Source organism: Melospiza georgiana, chromosome 4 (genome assembly GCF_028018845.1).
Source record: "Melospiza georgiana isolate bMelGeo1 chromosome 4, bMelGeo1.pri, whole genome shotgun sequence".
Classification (NCBI taxonomy): Eukaryota; Metazoa; Chordata; class Aves; order Passeriformes; family Passerellidae; genus Melospiza; species Melospiza georgiana.
In genome coordinates, this window is record NC_080433.1 from 65,263,608 (window position 1) to 65,287,754 (window position 24,147).

At 37.8% G+C, this 24,147-nt stretch overlaps 1 protein-coding gene across 1 annotated transcript in view; it reads right to left on the reverse strand.

Annotated features, from left to right (window-relative positions):
• Positions 1-23,596, reverse strand: part of TBC1D22A (TBC1 domain family member 22A) — a 140,632-nt gene extending 117,036 nt beyond the window's left edge. The window contains exons 1-5 of the mRNA XM_058022344.1: positions 23,447-23,596; positions 20,789-20,845; positions 18,772-19,112; positions 17,906-18,085; positions 3,148-3,218 (exon numbers count right to left, since the gene is read on the reverse strand). Of these exons, the coding sequence (XP_057878327.1) occupies positions 3,148-3,218; positions 17,906-18,085; positions 18,772-19,112; positions 20,789-20,845; positions 23,447-23,508 (711 nt within the window). The 5' untranslated portion in view covers positions 23,509-23,596. The remainder of the gene's footprint in view (positions 1-3,147; positions 3,219-17,905; positions 18,086-18,771; positions 19,113-20,788; positions 20,846-23,446) is intronic.
• Positions 23,597-24,147: the final 551 nt, after the last annotated feature.

The window sequence follows — 24,147 nt, forward strand, 5'->3', positions numbered from 1 at the left end:
ATTTATTCTCAACAGTAGTGGTTTCTTCCCTGTAGGATATCTTATTTGGTTGCTTTAGAAAATAATTCATTTTTTAAATCAAATGTGACTGTTTGAAGCACACCGATACTTTCTCAGCAAGTCTTTTTGCCATTATTCAATTTCAAAGACTGAACTAATCTTTCAATTCCACATGTCATGTTTCCTGTTCACTTTACAAATTAGGTTTTATTTTTAAAAGTTGGGAAGGCTTGCAACGTATCAGCAGAGAATAAATTGGTGGAGAGTTTAATCCGTTTACTCATTAATTTCCTCCAAAGGCTTTTGTAAACATATCTTTGGTTTTGTTGTTCAAAAGAGAAGAGAGCCTCTACAGTTCTTGCTGTTTAGGTACAGTGTGCTTAACACTTTAGCTATATATTAAAAATAAATCATGCCTTTTTTTACTATATGTTGCTACCAGTAGACATGCATAACATCAACAGAGTATTATAGTGAAAAACTGTCTTCATCAAACACTTGTTAACATTATTACCATCCTGACTATGTAACAAATAACTGATCCATTTCTTAAATTATATTTTTAGAATTCCAATTTCTATGCTGGTTTTTCAAACAAAACAATCATCATCTGCCTCAGTTAGCACCAAGTATACTCTGTTACCTGAGAAAAAATTAAGTCTGGGCTTTTTAAATAAGACTTTTAATAACTGCAAAACAAACATAAAACCATAACATGCTTTGGTTTCTTCAGTTGTCTGGTTGTTTTTTTAGTATTGCAACAAATCTTTAACCAAAATGTCACTTGATTTTTATGAACACTTATTTCCCCAGGAGCTCCTGGTGACTGTATAGAATCATAAAATGGTTTGTGTTGGAAAGGACCTTAAAGATCACCTAGCTCCAACCCCCCTCCCACTAGACCAGGTTGCTCCGAGCTCCACTCAGCCTGGCTTTAAACACTCCCTGGGATTATCCTTATTAGTCCCCCTTACCTGGGACATTAACAGTAGGTCACTATTAGGTTACCACCAGAAAAGCATGGTGGAGCTTATGGCCAAAAAACTGAAAGCACTTTTCTTTCCCACTCAGGAAAGAAGATGAAAGAAAATGCTGCCTTACAGTATAGAAAAGTAATGATTACTAAAAGACTTGTCTTTGAGTTTCCAAAACGTACTAAATGAGGGCTACATAATAGATAAGAAATCACAGCAGGACTTACTTACCTAAGAAAAGCTAAGAATTTTCAAAATATTGCCATTTGGAGGCAGAAAAAAACAAACAAACAAAATAAAAAAGCCAGTTTCATAAAACCCTTACTCAAAAAAAAAAAATCCAATTAATTGACAAAGTACAAAAAATGTAATCTGAAAGCAGGTTTTTGCAGAGATAAGATAAGGCAAGATGAATTTAGAAACTGAACTGAAACAGATTCTGGAATTGTTAAGGCAACAGAACAAGAGAACTCTACACTTAGGCATTATCTGGACCAGGAATACTAAATTAAAATCAACTTCTGGATTTAAGTTAAAGCACAAGGAAAGCCTATGCTCTTACAAGAAAGCAAGAGGAGTCAGCTCATTTTATATTTTTATAATTTGCATAACTCCAACTCTCTAAACCCTACTGTCAGTCTTCTGATTCAGAACTTAAAATGCTTATGCTTTAGCTTACTACATTTCAGAGTCAACTTTGAGTTAGTCATAATTTTTCTTACTTTTTAAAATTTTAAAACAGACATCCTAAACTTCAAGAGAAAAAAAAATGCCTTTTTTACAAGCAAAATCACATATAGCTTTGGAAACAGAACTAAAATAAATTGTAAGCTTCATGTTTAATTTCAATTACAGCAGGATATTTGAATATCCACCATTAAACTGCATCTGCATTTAGCATTAGAAGGAACTAAGCTGCAAATTTAGTAGAACTCATCAACAAGAAAGACTCTTTCAGTCACTGGAAATCAGTGTCAATCTGAAGTAAATACTTTGCATTCCCTACAGAATTATTCTATAAAAAGCAAAGCTATTTAAGTCTACTCTCTGAGAAATTCGATAGTGCTAAACTGGTGTGTGTGTATAATTCAGAATTTTAAACAGTTCTTAAATGCACAAAGATTTGTTGAGAAAGAGTCTTTCACAGCCTCTGGAGAGCAGACATCATGAGAATTCTGCTTCTTTTTTATACAAACATCCTCATAAACTTTCTCCCAACCACAGGCAGACAAATAACAGCCAAAATGCTTAACTAGTTGTCATCACAAGCATTATAGCTGAAAAGATAGACATGAAAAATACCTTTACGAAGAACTGCATTTTTGCAGAAGAACCTTTTTAAACATAGTGCAAACACCAAGAAGAAAACAATCCTATTGTGTAACACCAAACCCAGTGAATCACATATTTCCACAAGCTTCTCCCACATGCCCAACTGAAACACCTCCATGGCACTTCAGCCAACCTACTCCCAAGCTACAGCCATTGCAATACCCTCTGGCCATAGGGAAGGAGAAGAGTGCTCAGCCAGCCAAAAACTCACACCACAAACAAGGGATTAGCTTTTTATTGAGGTTGTCTCTGAACTGCCTCACAGGGCTGACATCAGGAGAGCCAATGCCACAACACAATTGACACAGTGGTTCAGAATTGTTCATCATAAAGCACTACAGAAGAATCAGCCAAAAACACCCATAGATGCTATCACTGCTTTTCCTCACTACAGTGTTAATCCTTTCTTGCAGTTACTTTAATGTGAAGTCAGAATGAAGCCCTTCGTAGGACGCTGATAGTCTTTGCTTTCCCTACTGTGTGTCTGTTTTCCAGAAAACTGTCAAGAATGCACTTGTCTTTGAACTCTCCACCATTCCATCAAAACTGGTTGAAAGAAGCCACTGTTATCACGAGCCCTTCTTTCACAGACAGCCAGGCTGAAAAATAAAGATATACAGCTGGCACGATTTACTACTACTTCTCATCCCTCTCCTTTCAATTTGATAGATTAATCCTGAAACCGAGTAAAAGAACATAACTTCCATTACAATTCAGCACAAGACACATTTCCAGCCATCACTGATGGATTACAATTCATACAAAATCATTTGCAATGCTTGAAAAAACTATTAGTACTAAATGCAGAGGAAGAATAAAATAAAAAAAACCCACAACTTACTGAAAGAAGCTTCCATGCAATTGGACGAACCCGTTTGGGAATGCCAGACCAACTCAATTTTCTCAATTCATCTATTAAAACACAATGGTTTCATGAGAAGCAAGGAAATTACTACCAATTTACATACACAGATACATTCAAATTAGCATAAAGGTGTTCACAACAATGGTCTTCTTAGAAAATCCAGTGATTACAGAAATATAGGGCAATCCTAATGAATTAATAAAATACTGGATAATTGCTATCCATAGGGACACCTATGGTAGTAGGTACTGAGTGTGATAAGGTAACTCTCTGGAGTATTTCTCAGCATTACTGTTTAGTATACATGCCTTGTATAGTCACAGTTGGCAACCTACTATATAAATGTATTATTCTTCCAAATATTTTTGAGATACATGTGAAAGGAATACAGTGTATCAAAGCAGGTAAAACAGTTGTAATATTATTAAAGTCTGCACAAAATAAGGGGCAGCAGTATATGCTTTCAAAAAACATTAAGAAGTTCACAGTACTTCTGCACACTAAATATGCATGGATGGAGGAAGCATGAAAGCATGCTTATACACATAACTGCAAGAAATTTCACAGTGCACAATAAATTTCCCCCTTATCCTTCCTCTCAAGGAGTTGAGTGGCATTGGAAGAATAAAAAAAATTACGTAAGGATCAGTAACATTATAAAAATATGACACTACTAGAGTCCAGTGTGAACCAAAGTTGCAAAAAAAAAAAAAAAAAGAAAGTAGAACTTGTCAGACAAAACAGACAGATTAAGAGATAAATTCAAGAAGTCACAGGCTGGCACAACAAATACACTTTGTTATGAGTATGCCATCACTGCAAACACAAGGATTCAATGAGAAAAGGTGCAATAAGCAACTGAAAGAAGTTTAATTTATTGTCATACTCCAGCTGTGATCATCACACACAAGCTGCCCAACACGAACCCCAGACAGCAGCTGGTCACATCCCTTAACCCTGTTTCCCATTTTTTGATCTTCTTTTTCCAGCACGCTTCTACTTCCTTTTCTCTGCCCCATTTAACAAATCACTCCAATTATTTCTTCCCTTCCTGGTCCCAGTTTTGCTACTGCTATACCTAAATATGGAATTTCTGAAATGATTATCAGGCACCATTGGACTTGTAACACTGCACTTCCCTAAGTGACCTCTCAGTGCTTCTCTCCATACAATGGCACTGTTTGGGCACCTCTCACACAATTCCTCCTTGTGAAATTCCTACTTGTGAAATCCAGGCATACCATAGGGTGCCATCTACAGCTTGTGTCAGCTTCTCACACTGTGGTTTGTTACATACAGCAATTTCTCACATCATCTACAGTAGCTCTGCACAGCCCAGGGAGTTTGCCCAGCCTCCAAGCAGCTTTAGCATTGGCATGCAGCCCCTACCACTTCTGCAATTCCACCCATGATCTGATTCCAAGTAAATCCACACCATACCAAGCACTACAGCATAAGTCACAGTACCACTGGTTATATTCCTCTAAAAGCCAGAAAGGCAGGAACTGGTCAGAATAAACATATAATATGAACAAGAGTAGAAAACCAGTATTCCATATAGTTTATGAACAAAAACAACAAAAAAAAGATATCTACCTTAACGAAACAATCTACAAATTATATATATATGTATTTCCCTTCCACCCCAAAGCATGACAGTTAGCTCCAGTTGTTTTAATACCAATGAAAGCCTCAAGTCTTCAAAAGCAAAACCTCCAGCTGTGCATATTCCTGCTCTACTCGTCCTTGTGCAGTATTTATGAACAAATATGCTTTACTGGGTCTAATCTATTTGTGTCCAGGCTGAATGAAAACTTATCTTGTGCATTAGTTTATTATTTCCCTACACAATCATTTTGCTCAAGTTTCAAGTTTTGGCTACCTTTATGCACAATCATACCATTTATAAACTATGTAGTCAGTATATGAAGAAAATAGAAAATAAATTGTAACTCAGCAACCACTTTTATTATTTACTAGTAACACAGTTGTCAATTCTCAACTCTATACCCACCGAACCCACTCTAATCTTTCACCTTTCCATATTTTTGCTCCACCCTTAACTCACCTGAATAGAAATCCATGCACAAACACAGATCCCAACCTCTGAAAACAGCACATGTAAAGTAAGTATAAAAAAGGAAAACATGCAGATCTACTGTCACAATCAGAAATGTGAAGCATATGATTGAGTGGCAGATCATCCCAAATCACCCAGTATAAAAATTCCACTTACTTTTAAGTAACTCATTTAAGACCAAAGATAGAAAATACAAAAACAAATTGGAACACAGCTGATTTTCCCTCCCTCCCCTCCTGATGCTATTCTGCAATGAACATACACTTCCTTTGATTAGGGATAGCTTGGGCTATCATGTAATTTCAAACAGAAACACACATGATGGGAGTGGGTTCAAAGGACTGCTCTTTCTGGAAGGAAATCTCAGCACTGGTCATGGAAATGAAAACCAGGGACAAATGATGTGGTTTTTTACAACATAACACTTATTTGAAACAGATTCTCTATTTATCCATCATGTAAGATTCTTCCGTGCTGAACACAATTATTTACATTGCTTTGCCACTGCCTTATCCTCTCTGGGAGCTCTTTTTACACCTAGATTGTCTGCTGGGCCCACAAAATCTTCAGCAATGCTCCTTCTCCCAACATATCTGAGAAAAACATTTAAAGCTAGTTTTTATATGCTTCCAAGTTGCTTCTCAAACTCTCATTTAGAAATGCTTCCATTCATTTGGCCTGACAGGATTTATATGCTGCTCTGCTCTCCCTATTTGACACAGAACTTTACCTTTTGGATTGTATTTAATAACCTTCTATTGCATTTAATAACCTCCTCTGCTCTGTTGTCATGCCATCCTTCTGAACTTTCTCAAGGCTTTTGTTTCTGGTTTTGCTTTCATAAGTGGTACAGAAATTGCTTTCAGGACAGAGGACTGTAAGACAGATGATTGCACAACTGAGAGTTAAGTCAATTCCATCACAAACCATTAGCCCTGGGTATGTGATAGTTCCATTTCTTCACACTGACTGCTGTCCTATATCATAGCCTTCTGAATTTCCAGGATCCCAGACTAATCCAAAAAACACAGAGAATTCCAGCCTAACTTCTCACTATAGTGACCTCAACTACTATTTTGCCAGTGATAAAGAGCACACAGTAAAACTCAAAGGGGCCAGAATTCTTATCAGGTGTAGTGGCAAACCCCAAAAGCACACAGTCTGACCCCTGCATGACACTACTGCTAAAGCATCAAATCACATTCTGCTTTCCTCTGATGGTTCATCACCAAAACAAGAGGAAAGAAAACAAAGGACCCTGCCCTATCCAACAGCAATTACAACAGCAGGACCAAAGTTATTCCTGGAAGGTTTAGACTAAGGTTAATATAACATAAAATAAAAATGCTTCTGGTGAAGAGGAAAAAAAATTAAAGCATATACACAGGAGTACCATTTTAGACATACATAAAAGACTTACAGTGAAGCTAAATTCTAATACTGCTGTTAAAATACATTAATTACATGTGCATTTTATTAGACATACATAACTAAATTTTACAGCGTCTCTATTACAGTCTTTAAGATGGGCTTTATTCTTAAAAATTACTCAACAGGTGAGTTCCTAAATATCAAATAACCACATATAATTGAAATACTCACATTCCAGTTCTCAGGTTACCTTAGAGACTTAATTTTTTTAAAAAAGAGGACCCTGGAAACTACTGATTGGTCAGCCTCACTTTTGTGCCTGGGAAGATTATGGAACAGACCTTCCTAGAAGCTCTGTGAAGGCAGGACAGTGATGTGATTTGAGACAGCCAGCACAGCTGACCAGAACAAGTCCTGCCTGAGCAGCACTTTGGCCTTCTACAATGGAGTGACTAATCAGTGGACAAGGAAAGGCTTTACAGGTGTCATCTATTTAGACTTCTGTAAAGCCTTTGACATGGTCCTCCACAAAATCCTTCTCTATATTGGAGACAGAAGTGGATTTGATGGATGGACTCTTTGGTGAATGAAGAATTGCTTGAATGAGCACATCCAGGGAGCAATGGTCGAGCTGGAGATCAAGGATGAGTGGTGCCCCTCAGGAGTCCAGACTGAGCCCAGCATCATTCTGTGTTGGTGACACATACTGTGGGATCAAGTGCACCCTCAGCAAATTTACAGTGACCCTGAGCTGAGTGGTGTGGTTGATAAAGCTGAGAGCTGGGATGCCACTCAGAGGGACTTGGACAAGTTGAAGTGGGATCATGGGAATGTCATCAGGTTTAACAAGAACAACTGAAAGGTCCTGCATGTGGGCTGGGGCAACCAACCAGTATCACTACAGGCCAGGGGATAGAGGGATTAGGGCAATACACATGGGAGAAGGACTGGTGGGTACTGTTGGACAGTAGAGAGGCTGGACAGGTGAAAAAGCCAAACCTGTCCTCAAAAAGCAGCATGGCCAGCAGGTCAAGGGTGGTAATTGTGCTCCCTCTACTACTCTTTGGTGAGACCTCCAGGTGGGCATGGAGTGCTGCATCCAGCTCTACAGTCCTCAGTAAGAGAAAGACATGGACCTTTTAGAGCGAGTCCAGAGGGCCATGAAGATGATCAGGGGCTGTAATGCTAAAGAGATTTTTGGGTTTTTTATATTTTCCATATAGTTGTAGCTCTGTAGACTACTACTATATAGTTATATAGCTCCTCAACTAACTATAGTTACTTTTCCTACCCCATTAACTAAATTTTGGAACAATAAGCTAACCTTCCTGGAATCTTATTTAGTCTTCCCTCTATAGTGTGAACCACTACTTTGTCACTATGTATTATATCCATAATAATGGGGGGTTATAAGCTAGAGGCAGCTTCAGTGGGGGGCAGAAACAAAAGGGAGATTACTTAATTAACTGTTCTTCTAATTGGATGATTTCTCTTAAGTATGCTAATTTGTTAGACTAATAAAATTGTCACCCTGTATTATGTGTGTATCTAGCTGTATTTGCACCATGAAGAACTTTCATTAAAGGAAACTGTTTAGCTTGTGGCATCAGCTGGATCACCTCTCCTATAAAGACAGGCTGAGAGAGTTGGAGTTGTTCAGCCTGGAAAAGAAAAGGCTCTGGGCAGCATTGTTGTGGCCTTTCAATACTTAAAGGGAGCTTATAAGAAAAATGGGGACAGACTTTTGTCAGCATCTGTTTTGATGCGACAAGGGGTAATGGTTTTAATCTGAAAGACAGTAGCTTCAGACTAGGTGTAAGGAAGAAATTTTTTTACAGTGAAGATGGTGAAACACAGGCACAGGTTGCCCAGAGGAGTTGTGAATATCCCATGTTTGGGTGAGGGTCTCAGAGCAACCTGATCTAGTTGAATTTGTCCCTGCTAATTGCATGGGTATTGAACTAGATGTCTTAAGGGTCCCTTCCAACACAAACTATTTTATGAACTTTGTAACATTTCAGCCAATGACAAATAGTTTAATAATTAATTAAATTACTTTCTACCTAGTCAAAGCATAACATCAATGAATTGTCATTAGAGCAACTCCTTCCCCTGGTAGATTTCCCAAGGAATTAGACATCCTAATTTTGAGTCCCTGAGCATGTTCCCAAGCACAGACCTTCTACAAAAGAGTATTAATAGCACCTACAAATCAGACACACATTTTCAATCAAGAGAGTACTGCAAAAAATATTCTTGTTTCAATACAAATAATGTTTTCCTAAACTTCCAGAACAATTATTTTGAAAATGAGCACTTGTAAACATTCTAATTACAGACACAATCACTTTTAAAAAGAATGAGCAAAGAACCAGCTGAAATAAGCCAGATCCAAAAACAGTACCTGTAAAACCCTGTCTGTGAACTCTTTCCCAAACTAAAAGGATACTTTCTGAAAAACAGTTTAAACCCCAATTGTTAGTCTGTTTTTCAGCTGCCTCATTACTTGACATAATTCTGTAACCAATTCTGTGACCAATGTATGAAAGAATTTATAAATCCCCATAGATTTTAGACAAAAAGTATCTCAATTTGCTCCTACTAGCCAACTATCACTTCTGCTTAGGAGACAGCAGTTACTCTTCACAGAAACATTGCTTTAGGATATTTTATTATGAAGGTATAATGTGGTATGAAAATGCTTCAAATTAATATGATTAATTTAATTTAGGAAAAAATTTGATCTGGCTTACTACAGTAAATTTCCAGATACATTTCCTCTTTCTGAGAAAGAAAAAGTTTAAAGCAATTGTTCTAACAAATCTTAGGACTATCCTTTAACTGCATTTAGATTTAAAGACTTCTTATATTCCATAAATATTTCATGGAGAATTTTACAAAGAAAACATGCCATTAGTTTGCCAGCTTTTAACTGTACAAGCAATTACTGGAGTTATTACCCACTACACCTAAAACACGAGGCCAAACAACCAAGTCGACAAGTATTTTTCTTGAAACTACAAGCTAATCATTCTACCCATTACAAATATATAAGAAATAGGAAATATTAAAGGAGTTCAAAATGTCTCTGTATGTATTATTCATTTTTGATACAGCTGTTATTTCATTGATATTACTATACATGGCTACATGAAGTCATGGCCTGCATGAGCAACTCCATGATAGATATGATAAACTAGATTTACAAGTTTTATGTTCCTGCAACATAAATTCATTGGATATTTTAACTATAAAAAGCTGGAAAATTCTTTCAAAAACAGATGCACAGAACTGCAGCTCCCCCAACAGCACGTTATAATACAGGCAGTACATATAGAAAATAACTTTAATACAGAGCTTGTTATTACTATGGCAACCACAGCAACTGACTTTCAAAATGAATAATAGCTCTGTTAGGCACTTCATTAATTTTTTTTTTTTTTTAATCAAACACTGCCCTTAATCTTCTCAATGGAACAAAGAATTATTCTGAATGCTGCAGAAACAGGAAATAAAGTCCAATCCACCTTTGTAAATACAGGGTAAGATCCTTTTCAGAGCCTTTGCTAGAAAAGAGTAGGAAAGTACATCCTGTCTGCTACTTTACATAAGAAGTCAGAAACAGAAGCAGATGAGGTTGGTTTTACAAGGTACAAGAAAGCAAGTGATTAGGAAAACTAAGGCAAAAAGAAGAATATTGAAATTGCCAAGACCTGCAACATATGAAGCCAGTGATCCAGTGATGTAAATGAAAAGTAATGGAGAACAACTGTGGCAGCAGCAGATGTTGTTTTTCATAGTTCTCCCAAAACATCCAAACTCTGTGCAATATCAACTGTTTTTATTTTTACACTAATGCCATTGAAACAGTTTCTAACTTTTCATGTACAACTAAGGGAAAACTTTTTATACCCTATTCTGAATGTTAAAAAAAAAAGCAGCTCTTAAAGATTTAATTATGAGTCTTCACTTCAGTGTTGTACTGGAAGTATTATTTAGTTTAGCTTTACTATAGGTTCTATTATATCAAATTCCTGTATAAGGCTAGCCCTTAACCTCTAATCCATGTAAGTTTTTCTCAGTTAACTGCAAATATACATCACATCCAGAGTAATTGTCCATTGTGGCTAAAACACACATGAGGGCAAACCTAACCAATAATCTGCAACAGGGAGGCAGCACAGCAGACATACACAGTGAAACTTGCTCCACTGTGTTTACCATCCCAGACAAGTTTTATGTACTTCTTCCAGTTCTGGGCATGCTGCTAATGAAGTAACAATGACTTATGTTCCAACATTATTAATAGTGAAAGAGATGTTGGCAAGAAAACCTAAAGGATTAATTATACTTCCTTGAGCCTTTGTAAACTGATTTACCAGCTGTGCCACTCATTACAACATGCACATTGCTGATCTTGATGCTCAAAAGCTTCAGGACACACAGCATGTTCACAGTTCTCAGCAGTCTTGTTGGTGACATTCCTGCTAAGTCCCACCCATGCCACCAAGTCTGCAAAACATCATGGGAAGAGGCAAAGCTGCTCCCTCAGTCTATGACTTCAAGAGGGAACACTGACCTTCTCACCCATGTATTTTACTGGATAACACAGGTTTCACAAAGTGTTAAGTTCAGCTTTCATGATGCTCTCAGGTAAGGAAGGGAGATGGCACACCAAAAACAAACCAATAAACAGCCATACAAACACAAAAACTACAAGAACACTTCATCATGTAATACTTCTCTTCCTCCCAGTTCATCCAGACTAAAATACCCCTCTTCACAGTATTGTTCACCACATGGCTAAGACTCACAGACTGTTTTTGAACACCTGATCAAAAATCAGTGCAATGATCTCCTAAAAATTCTGCTAAAACTTTAACAGACACAAAAAAACCCTTTTAATTAACCAATCTTGTAATCAGGAGTAGAATGCTAAGTCTTTTCTTTTATGATGATCAGTTAGTTGTAACTACCACGGCAATTTTTCTATGTACACAGAAATTTGAATGAGAATTTAGTGTTTGGTTTTTTTTAACAGTAATCCCTTCACATCAGCTGAACTTAGGGGTCCCACTGTAATTCTTTACATCCAAATCCACTTGGGAAAAGACACAGTACCGAACTCCACTCTTCATTAATGGAGCCATGAGTATAACATAGGAGTTTTAAGGACTGTGCTAAGAGCACACTTCTTTTTGAACAGATCAATAGTTTTAACCTGAAATGTTCCCTGTGGACATCCATACAAAAAGAAACAGCTTAGCCTCTAAGCTATTCTGATACTAACAAAAATCCCATAGATCTTCTATTTATAGACAAGAAGTCCAGAACCTCAGAACTAGGCTCATCTGTGTAGTTCACAATGCCTCTTACCCATTTATTAATTTGAGTCATACTTGAATACCAAAACTCTTGACAAAAAAAAAAAAAAAAAAAGGTAAATCTTTAGGTGACAGGCTCCTTTTCCAGAACTGAGAAAAGGGAAGGATTATCTTGCTTGTTAACAGGAGCTGCAGCTGGTTCAGTCTTACTCTCTTTTTTTCCCCTCAATAAAAACTTAAATCAATGATAGGTGGTGTTTGGAACACATAAGAGTAAGGAGTCTTCCCTCAAGTCAAAATTAACAAATCCTTGTTAAAAAACAATATTAATCTAAAACTAAACTACAGTTCTTCTGCAAGCCTTTGATACAATCCCCACAACATCCTTGCCACTAAAACTGGAGATATTTGTTGTCAGTTCCTTATCCAAAGAGTTGCTCCAAGAGGAAGGCAGCTCCAAGTGGAAGCCAGTAACAAGTGGTGTCCCACAAAGGCCCACAGTGGGGCCAATACCATTTAGGGTCTTCCTCGATGACACTGACAGAGGGGCTGAGTGCACACTCAGCAAGCTGGCAGATGACACCAAGCTGTGACACAGCGGATTTGCTGGAAGGAGCACATCCCATCCAGGGAGACTTGGACAGGCTGGAGAGGAGGGCCAAGGCAAACCCCATGAAGTTCTACAAGGGCAAGTGTAAGGTCCTGCACCCAAACTGGAGCAATCGCCAGAATCAGCACAGGTCTGGAACTACTATGTCAATCTTAACAAAGGAAGAGAAATGCATCCTGAAGAAACAAACTATGCAAAATCTTCTCAAAATTGTTTCAGGAATCTATTATCATCTAGTTACAATGAAAAATCATAAATTAATATCTTTAGATTGAAATATTCCACCAGAGCAGTAATCAGAATAAATGCTTACTATTAAAGGAAAATACAAGTTATGAGACCAACCCACAGAAAACAGGAAGACAAAATACTAATCCTGCAACAAGTAACTAAAAAGGGAATAAATAATGGATATTTAACATTCATTTCTTTCAGAAGACTCTGAATTTATAAAAAAAGATATTGCAAAATCTATTGGTACAATACCGCCTGGTTAATAATCTTTTTTATTAGCTAAATAGGAAAGCACGTTTTGTAGATAAAAAGCTAACTAGAACAGAACAAGCATTAGAGAGGACACCTTTTGGTGATAATAATTTGAAAAGACAGATATGACTAATAGCACATCACATGAAGCAGCAGTAGGACACATGTTAACTTTATACTATATATCAACAAACTGAAAGAAGAATAGGTGCTCACAGGATCAACTACAAGTAATTCACAGCTGTAGGGGGCATTAAAATTCTAAATTACATGGATGTACCAGGAGCACAGAGATAAATCACTGTGTAGCTTAGTGCAGATAAATTAATGAAGCTGGGAACAAAATTAATCAAGCTCATTTCAATTAATGCATTTTGTAAAGTTATTGAAACTCTTCAATGGCACCAGTTTGGCAAGCGATTTCACAGGACATAACAAACTGGTTACAGAATACTAGATTTATGAGCCATAAGTGAAAGAAAAGGTAATTACTATGTTAGATCAGGTTTAATATAAATCTACAATGGATGTGACCATGAATAGGAAAGTCCTATTTCAAGTTGCTGCAACAATACAGAAGACTGCTGTGATGGGGAAAAGAGATATCTAACATGTTTTCTTTCTGAACTTAATCTCTAGAGAACCACTCTTGAATTCTTTTATTATAGCACAAAGAGACAACCACCTATTGTTACAAAATAATCTGAGATTACAGCATTTTAAATTCTGTAAAATTATGTAATTAGTTTTTGCCACCATTGGATCAATCCAAAGTTCAGCTATTCTTTACAAGTTCTGTAAGACTTCACAACATTATCCACCACTTCCATAGCAAAAGACTAGCTAAAGACAGCACCCAACTCAGCAGCCTCCAGTACTCTCTGAAAAGGTTTCCTTTTTGAGATCTGATCAAAAGGAGGAAGCAAAATAGATGAGTTTTTAAAAAAGTACAATGGAAAGTGCTCTTGAATGTGTACAGCAGCTGGAGTAAAATTAAGATGGGAATACTTCACAATTCTCATGGGCGCTTTTACAGGGCCTTCTATTATTTTTATCAAGGTAGTATGCTAAAACTTCAACATATTTTATTCAGCTTGGGATTTGTCATGACTAAGTAGGAAAAAAAGTGACTCTAACATGCAAAACAATTTTACAACTTTAGAAATTAGTTGGTTTGACTCTGAAATAGTACATGTGTTATGCTGCATAATGGTAGCAATACAATGTTTTGAAGCTTTATTAAATGAAGAGAACAGAGCACACCAGGTTTACCACTGGTTCTTATTTCACTTAAACACATTTCTCAATCCAATTACATACTCATTAGCCATATATGTGTAAAAAACAGAAAAATAGTTCATCTGAAGATTAAAGCACTTCCTTAATGCCTTTATCAGCTAATTTTTTAATTTATATTAGTAACCCATCATACATCAGCTGTGCTGAAGTTGCAAGTATGCAATAACTTGTTTGTTGCTTTGTCAGATTTTATCAACATTGCTTACATTGTGTTTGCACAGTAAACATCTCCCTAAAACATTTTACAAGATTACTAAAAAACACAAGTTTGACAAAAAGAATTAAACTTTAATTGGAAACCTGATAGACACAGCAGTACTGTTCCTCTAATATGTACAAATGGTCTGTGAAGGAAAGAAAAATTTCTTCTCAGAAATACTACCCCCAAACTGCTTTGTTAAACTTCTGTTCCCCCCACCGTTAAAGCAAGCAACTGTTTGCAAAAATTCTGCAAGCCAATCATCACTTAGTAATGCAAGGTCCATTACAAGGAAAGACAAGACCTGAAATTCAGTAAATCTGCAGCAAACTGACTGCAAGTCAAGCATAAACACAGGATGATTGCATAAAACCACCGTGAATTATTCCTGCTGAATAAGCTGGCATGCACTGGCAGGAGTGGGCAGCTATGCAGACAAACAGACCCTACAGCTACCCCACAGCTGTCTCCTGAGCTCAGCCATCCTACCAGCTGCCCCACTCTGCTTCCTGACCTGCACCCACACATCTCACTACCATCTAAATGACAGGGGTCACTCCTCGAGTCCCCATCCAACCAAACTGCTTCTTACAACAGGCTCCTTCTACCAGCCCACATTTCTTGCAGTAACTGCCTATTTCCATGAGCTCAAAGTAGCCAGCCTGTGGACCAAACCCAGCTCCAAAATCTACTAGTGGTTTCCAATTACTAAAATAATCTTCACTTCCAAATTTATGCACATAATTCATCTTATTGAGATTTTTCTTGTGAAAGAACACACTCTTTCACACCTCTAGTTGGCATACACAACTAAAATTGCATTTTACACTATCTTTATAGGATAATAATTATTCAAGTGTGACTCAACGGATTTCAAGGTCATTTGCATTACTTTGCATTCACAGTCAATGTTGATTTCTCTTGTTATGGTAAGAGAATATGTGCATGACGTGGCTACAAGTTCCATAAATTAACTTACTTCTATTTTGTTTTGAAAGGACTTGTTACATAATCTATTTCAACAAAATGTGAAACTATACCAAGAAAACAAGCACAATAGAAATACTTGACTTCAGTTTACTTCTACTTCCAAGCAAAACCAAGCCTAATACTTGCAGAAATTAAGAGAAATATTTACAAAAATGTCTCCATGTCCTACTAATTTAATTCACTGTGACAAACAAAGCCCAACTATTTGTGAGTCTAACACAAAACATACCACATCATCCCCCCCACACACAGACAGAATAAGCCATCTGCACCAGAAAAGCCACCTATCTCTATATTACTCACCACAAATTTTAGCTTGGAGCCTACTGCCTAGCTTCTACCTTAGTACATTTCCAGTATTGTTCTGAAGAAAACAGGGAAAAAAAAAAAAAACAACACAAAATCACTCCAACAAAAAATTAAAAAGTCCACCACACACAACCTGTAACACTTTCCCAGGCTACTGCTGTCATTATAAATCAAGAATACTTTTTAAACATAACCTTCACTGTAGCACAGAGCTAAACCGAACATCTTCCAAAAATGCATACATAAAAATGTATATATACGTGCACCCACCAGATTCTGATGAACTGTGCATACAGCTATAAGCATATGTATATTTGCATATATGTGCACACACACTTTCCCTAACAGATACCTATGGAATTCAGTCCAAGCACTACTGTCATACATGATCTACTCCTGAGAGCCTCATGACCATCAAGAGCTTGCATGTCATGAATAACGAGTCCATCTCTTTCACTAAAACTATAATGTATTACCTGTAGATAGATATATGTGCTATTGGACATATTCCAGATACAAAAGTCAAAATATTTGCATTAAAAAAAAATTAAAACTGGGTATAAAATTCTATTCACACAACTTCAAACTGTACTTATCAGTTTGTACAGCAACAGAAAGAACAAGCTTCCTACATCTACAGATGTAGAAAAGGCATTATTTAGTGGTTTGTACAAGAAATAATATTGTGAGCTTACTAGATATTTTTCACACTTTATTATCAAAGAAGCATATTCATATTTCACTTTCTTACATATATTTCAGGGTGAGATTCATAAAGTTCAATAGCAAAAAAAAAATACATAATTTGTTTTATATTGACTAAGTTCACCACAGACAAATCTGATTTACTGGTAAAGTACTCTAAACTAAATAGATAGCAAAAGTGAAATGGATAGGTTTAAACTGAATTCTGTCTTTCCTCTGATTTTGCAACCTGATATAACCAAGATTTCCACTATCACAACATTCTTAAGCTATGAGTTTCCATGTCAGTCACAATCACAAAGGTCACAACATCTGATAGATCAAAGGGCTAAAAAGCAATATTTGATTACCATTTTCAAGTTTATGTAAAATATGTTTTAACATTTCCCTTTATTCACAGCGGCATTTCATAAGAATGTCCTATAACTCACTGAAATGCTCAGTCTCATGCAGTTATTATAGTTTCCAAAATTGTACTTCCCCAGCATCAATCTGACAATAAGACACAGCATGGGAAAAAAATAAATAAAAGCTACAACTTGGACTGTATTATATTGAAGAAGCCTCATGACAATGACCAGGCAGGAGAGCATCAATTCAAGAACTGTAAACATGCAATTTCTACTTCTTTCTCTAAGCTTCCTGGAATGGTCTACCTTAAAGACATTTTCTTTATTCATTATTTTGCCCTCAACTCCTAATCACCAAGTTCTCCAAATGGAGTGTACTAATCCTGCTTCAGATTCTCACTTGGGATACAAAGCCATTTGATTCTGTGATACCCTCTTGGCACTTGTATTGACTATTCAGCAGCTAAAATCCAGTAAACAAAGGGAACAGTCAAGTTATCTGACAATACATTTGTTTTGCCATTGACTTGTTGTCAGCATTCACAGATGAGACACAGAACCACTGTATCAGCCTGTGAACATGAAGGCTCAGAGCAGACAAGCAGCAATACTTACACGCCTCATCGTTTGTCACTCCTATTTATTTCCAGGCATGAAAATCACACTTCCATACAAAGCTGTTCCATTATCAGGCATTAACAATAGACACAGCTAATTATACTGAGGGGCTTTTTTCTACAGAAATTAGTCTGCTAGGAAGAAATAATGTGAGAAAGAACAAGAACCCATCAAACACCCTATATATATCAGTAGGATGTATGCAAATCACTTATTAAAAGCAGGAGTGCTACAAACTTTCAATTTCATTCTTTCTTTTGTAAGATCAATCTTCAATGTTGAAAGGATGAGATCCTAACCAAACCATATGGCAGGACAGTACATCAAACAGGAAAATTCTACAGTTTAGGAATAGTTTAGATGTAATTCATAGGTCCTATGAGAAACACTCACCAAGATCTGTATTTGGGCCAGCAAGGAGCTGCTTAAATTTGTCCAGCCGAGACGCTTCTCTCTCAGTTAATGCAGGAGTAACTGAGGTGCTGCAGTCTGCCATTCCACTTGCCAAGGGAGGTATGCAAGTTTGTGGAAGTGACTGTGACCTCTGCATGGAAGAATTTTCACTAGCATTATCTGAAGGGAAAAAGAAGTATGGCAGTTAGCCTTGGCTAGTGAGAAGATTACTATTCAGTTAAATTTAATTTGTAAATTTAAAACAGAATTATGTTTTTGAAAAATGCAAACTCAAGTACAGCAGATGTTTGGACTTCAAATTACTTGGATTTAGCAGAAAGAGCATTTCTCTTTGAAGCAGTATTCCACAATTAAAATACATTAGAGATCATATTAATAGGAAGGTGTATGGATTTCTAAAATCTGTGTTACAAAAAGCTGTTTTCATTCTCCCTTACATTCTTAAAAAAAATAAAAAATAAAAAAACAACCACTGAGGAACTTCGAAATTATTGCAATTGAAAGCATATATAAAACCATGGAAAAGAGGGTGAATATCCCAGTCCACCTGCATGATTTTCTCCTGCTTTTCAATATATTTTAATTACAATTTAATTATAATTTTTCACAACAGTGAAAAACAAAATCAAATAGTGAAAACAAAAAAAGTTTTGTTATTCTTCCCTCACACACATGCATTACAATTTCATAAGGCATGCAGTCTTCCTCTCAAATAAATCACTAGTGATAAACAGTATTTTCCTGCAATATTAATAAAGGGTTGGGAAGGGTTTACTGTCTTACAGGGGCAAACATGGTAGCTCTCATCCTTTAACTCCAAAGATCTTTTTCACTTCTCAACATACCTAATGAACTTGATGTATGGCCTTCACTGACTGATTTAACAAGCCTATTATCACCACATGCAACTGGAGTCAGCTGTGCAAATTCCTCTTGTTTTTCTTCCTGTAGATGCTCTTCCTGAAATTTATGCTGTTCTTGTAGCTTGCTGTGATTCTGAATTACTTTGTGAGCTGTTTCCATGACCACTTCTGTATTTAAGTTTTCAGCAGCTATTGCTAAGAGTTCATCATCATCATCTCCAAGATCCCAAGCATCACTTGTGTTACTTTCAAATTCTTGGAAGGTGCTGACTTTCTTCAATTTCACTGGAGTTGTAGGTGGCTTTGAACCTGGTTTTATCAAGCTGTTCAAAAACAAACACTATTCAGAAAACTAGTAAAGAAGCAAAACACTCTGGGTAGGACCACACCCTGAAAGTTCATAGCTGATACTACATAGGTAACAAACATTTATCTCTCTCCATGCATGTTGCCACTACATCCACCCACAGTGACATACAGCTAAAGAAATCTGGAAAAAGGGGCTGTAAAAACTGACACTTTGTTGCTTTGAATAGAAGCAAAACAAATCTTTCCTTCCCTTTTCTTAACAAAACAAAACCCAAATAAAAAAAAAAGACTATCCCCAAAATCACATGAAAGGATTACTACTAGAATAGCTTATAAATAGGGCACACTGCACTGCTCTTGCTTCATCCATGTCTGCAGATTTCAGCCCTTGCAATGCAATTGCTGCATAACAGCACAGGAACTGAAATCAAGCCACGGCCTACTCCTAAGTCATCATAAGCAATCATGCAATACAATCACTGTCATAAACAAACCAAGTCTCACCTTAAAACTCATTAAATCTATCATTCCTTTTCATCTCGGCATGCCAGCATGGATTTCCTTCAGAACTTTGCTCTTCTCAGAGGAAAGATATTTCTTCCAGTTACTGGTCTAAGTGGACCCTGATCAGCTCCCAACCTTTTGCCCCTCTGTCAACAGGCAGTGTGAGATATGAACCAAGTACCCCTCCCTAGCCTGGAACTTGCTCTCACTTACAGTAATGCAGAGCAATCACATCTCCATTCAGAAGTGAGCTAAATAAGGTATAAAGATGAGAGGGTTTCTTAGTCTGTTCTCAAGAAATAAAGAAGTTACCGCCTTTAATTTAATTGTGCTTTGACAGAATGGGTAAGATGGGAAGGGATCACAGAGGGTCATCGGGCCCAAACTCCCTGCTTAAGCAGGGTCATCTGGCACAGATCATTCTTGGGTTTGTTTCTGACCTCCCCCTCTGTCCACCTGGGCTAGTTTTTCTTTTTTCTGTTAAGACAAAGCAGGCAGAACTGCAAACCAGAAAAAGTTCTTACCCAGTTTTCAAGGAGTATCAGTTATAATGTTGCTGTTATGTCCTACAGCGAGTATCTTCCCTAACAGGTGCTACAACACACTTTCACCTGACTTGTCATCACTGTCTAGAACAGCAAGGTCTTTCTCTAGTTCTGTCACTTCAAGCTATAAACTTCCAGTTTTTGTTACTGTGTCTCTATACCTCCATACTTTGAGCCAATTAATCTCATTTCTTTTAATTTCACCCTCAGGATCACACATTTTAACTGCCTCAACTCTGTATCATATGAAAATTAACCAGAATGTTTACTTCTTGTACTATCTGAAACCAGCCCTTGAAAAAATTTAGTAGAAGTATGATGTCCTTCCAACCAAATACTTGTCTTTGTAACACTATTTTTTTTTACTTAACCACAATTTCCTATGTATAAAGAATTAAACATAAGTAATAACAGTTGGCAATCTATGTTAGTTAAGATCTGAAAGAGCTGATTTGTTCCTGCAAACATGGTAACCATCAGGAAGTCACAAAGGAGAAGTTAAAACAGGGAAGTCAAGATTATGACAAAAATTGAAAAAGGAAGATTAACAGTAAACTTTACAGCCATCAGGAAAAAAAAAAAAAAGAGAAGACAAATGAGACACAAAACACTTGGAATATTTAAATATTAGGTTAACTCACGTTCCATGCAATAATGGGTCGAAAGGTGGATGCTGAGCTCCATACACATGTTGGATACTAAAGGAAAACAAAGAGAGTTACCACAAAAATAATATTGTAAAAGTTTCTGTGTATTAAATAGTCAATAATAAATAGAACAGAAATGTTCCAACAGTTGTCTGTTTCAAAAACTAAAAATAATCAACCTGCAATTGATGTGCATACTAAGAAGTAATTTAATAAAAATCATAGATTTGCTAAACAGGAACTCTGTGAGATCTAAGCTAAGGCTATTTTATTTTTCTAACCAGGAATTAAAATAATAAATAAGTTAGACTCTGCAGTAAGAATCTACAAAAATTCTCTACTCAGATTTATCATTTCTTCATCTTTTGCAAAAAGTTAAAAATTCTCAAAGCAATATCTATAGAGATTTAATCTTCTACGTACCCTTGTCACCCAAAATCCAACCAGACATTAATCATTATTAAAGTACAAGGATGACAAAGCTACAGAAAAATGCAGAAGGTGACAGCTCAGAGAATAAAGCCATAGGAGTACTGAAAGAATGCTTTGAAACAAGCTTCCAAGGACAGATTTACTCACTAGCCTCTAACACTACAAAATAGCATGTTATTGGGTGGAAACCAAAACTATCTACAAACTACAAGTTCATTACCTCCCAGTTATTGGTTATAAAACTATTCTGTAAATAAAAAAAAAAATGTCACAGAAGACACATCAAGACTTACATGTGGCTTCATATCAGAAATTATTACAACAGAACTGTCTAATTGTAAGAGAAATCAATCATATTTCATTATGATTATAAATCTTATGCAACATTAACAACTACCCAAACCTGTAATAAAAATCACATAGAACAAACATGCCCTCCTGACACACCAAAAACTATTTCCAGACCATAAGGAAAATTCCAACCTTACTAAACCTGATCCACCTGATTTATCTGATATAGAACCAAGCCAAAATGACCACAGTCAAAACAGATTTTATGAGAGGCTTAGATTTTCACAAGAGCTGCAGCATTAACACCAGTGAAATTAGCCCTAGGAGTGACTGAAAATGGTGGTTTACCAAAACTCTTAATGATTTTTATGTGATTCCATGGAAATCAATTCCCCACCAGCCTTTCCACAGAACCACATGCCATCCTCTCCACAGGCACATCCCTGCTCTAGGCCCACATGAGGGTCAGGTGTCACTGCCCATTTCCATACACATCCCCTTTGCCTTTTCCTTACATCACTCTGAATACCTGCAATGCAAATCCACTCAAACAGAAAACAACAATCCTCTCCATATCATGAAAAAAATGAATTGAAATCAAAAGCACATTCTCCACAGTGCCCTTGTTTCTCCACAAGCCGGCAGTTGCCTGCAAATTAACTGCAACCATTTATAGATCCCGTGCAAGTGAGGAAGGCCAGAAGTGTTTCACCCTCAAGAGATTCAGCAAAGTTACAAAGAAAACATAGAAGAAGGACAACAGGTGGACTGCAAAGTTAGTTTGTAACCAAAGAAACAAAACCACTCCCAGTTAGTGCTTATGGGTAACTGAAAATATACAAAGGTAAATGATGAGCAAGACCACGTTGCTGAATTCACATAAAGGCTACAAAATACAGAGTTACTGTCCTCTGAGAGCCACAAGTACACATCATTCTTACAAAAAGAATACAGAAAACTGTGAGAACAATTTAAGGATAAAACCAGAGAATACTGTACTGTGAGAACAATTTAAGGATAAAACCAGAGAATGTTATTGTTAAATAATAATCTGAACATGTATTTCCATGCTGATGTAACAGTCAAAAGAGTTAACACGACTTTGGGGATCTATTCCCTGGAAAATCTTGAATGGGACAATGTGCTCGTAGCTCTTTACGCTACAACAACGACGGCTCTGCTGCTCACACTTCAGATGAAAGCTGAGAAATTGACAATGTTTTGAAATACACAGCAGAAACCAAAACACGTCTCTATGCCTAGAAAATACAGCTTCCTACAAAGCATTTCAAAAATCCCACAACTTGTATCAAGTTTCAAAACATCCTAACTCGGCCCTGCTGAGAGCTACATTCTCCCACTCAGCATTTCCTGGCGAACACGTTCTCACCATCACGTTAACTCCTTTAACCGCGGTGTCAGCCTGGGAGCGCACATTCGGACGATTACTGAACCTTTCTGACACAGCCAGAACCAACACATTCGGACAATTACCAAACAACCTTTCTGACACAGCCAGAACCAACACATTCGGACAATTACCGAACAACCTTTCTGACACAGCCAGAACCAACACATTCGGACAATTACCGAACAACCTTTCTGACACAGCCAGAACCAACACATTCGGACAATTACCGAACAACCTTTCTGACACAAATTACAACCAGCGCTGACCACCACCCATCTCCAGCACACAACTGGAGGCGCCCAGCGCCGGAGGGCTCCGAGCGCTGAGCCAACAAGGGACCCGCGGCCGAGCAGCGACAGACCGGACCCGGTCCCTGAGGGGAGACTCAAGGGCCCGCGGGGTCCGGCGGGGCAGGAACGCGGTGTTGGGGTCACAGTGGAGCGGGACGGGCACGGACGCCTCCCCGGCCCGGCACCATACAGGGGCCGGCCACGCCGACTTTCCGCGGCTCCTCTCACCTGCCCGGCACCTTCGCGCCGCTCCGCTTCCAGAACTGCTTTCGGCCCCCGTCGCTCGCCATAACGGCGTCACCTCATCCCCCTCCGCTCTCCCGGCCCGCTTCCTCAGGCTTCACTCCCCGCCATTCCCTTCCACAGAAGCACCACTGAGCGCCGCCATCTTGGGACGGGAAAACAACCCCGCGCCTTATTGGCCCCCCGAAGGAGCCCGGAAGTTTGAGCCAACCAGAAGTGAGATTGCTGCCGGGTGGGCCCGCTCGGGCCAATCGCAGCGAGGGGATGCTGCGGGCGGGCGGGGGAGCCCCGGCCCGGTGCCCCGTCAGGGCTGTGCCCGGGGTGTGCCCGGGGTGTTCCCCGGGCAAAGCTTTCCTGTAAATCCGGAATTGCTTCTCGGCTCTCCGAGTGGGACGTTTTCAGACTTTAGTCCTCTCTGGCTGAGCCGTACAGAGCAATTCCTCAGACTACTCCTCAGAATGCAAAACTTGCCTTGTAAATGGATGGTGGTACTAACTGAAGATCGGTGGGCATCGGTTTATAACAAAATCCATCACATTTTTTCTACTTTTATATTTTTACATTTATATCCAGTTATTAACACAGTGAGGACGAGGGGAGCAGGGGGCCTTGAAGCTTCCTCTGTTTGAAAGTCTTCCCATCATTGTACCCATTTCATTTAAGGCTTTGGGATGATACAACACTGA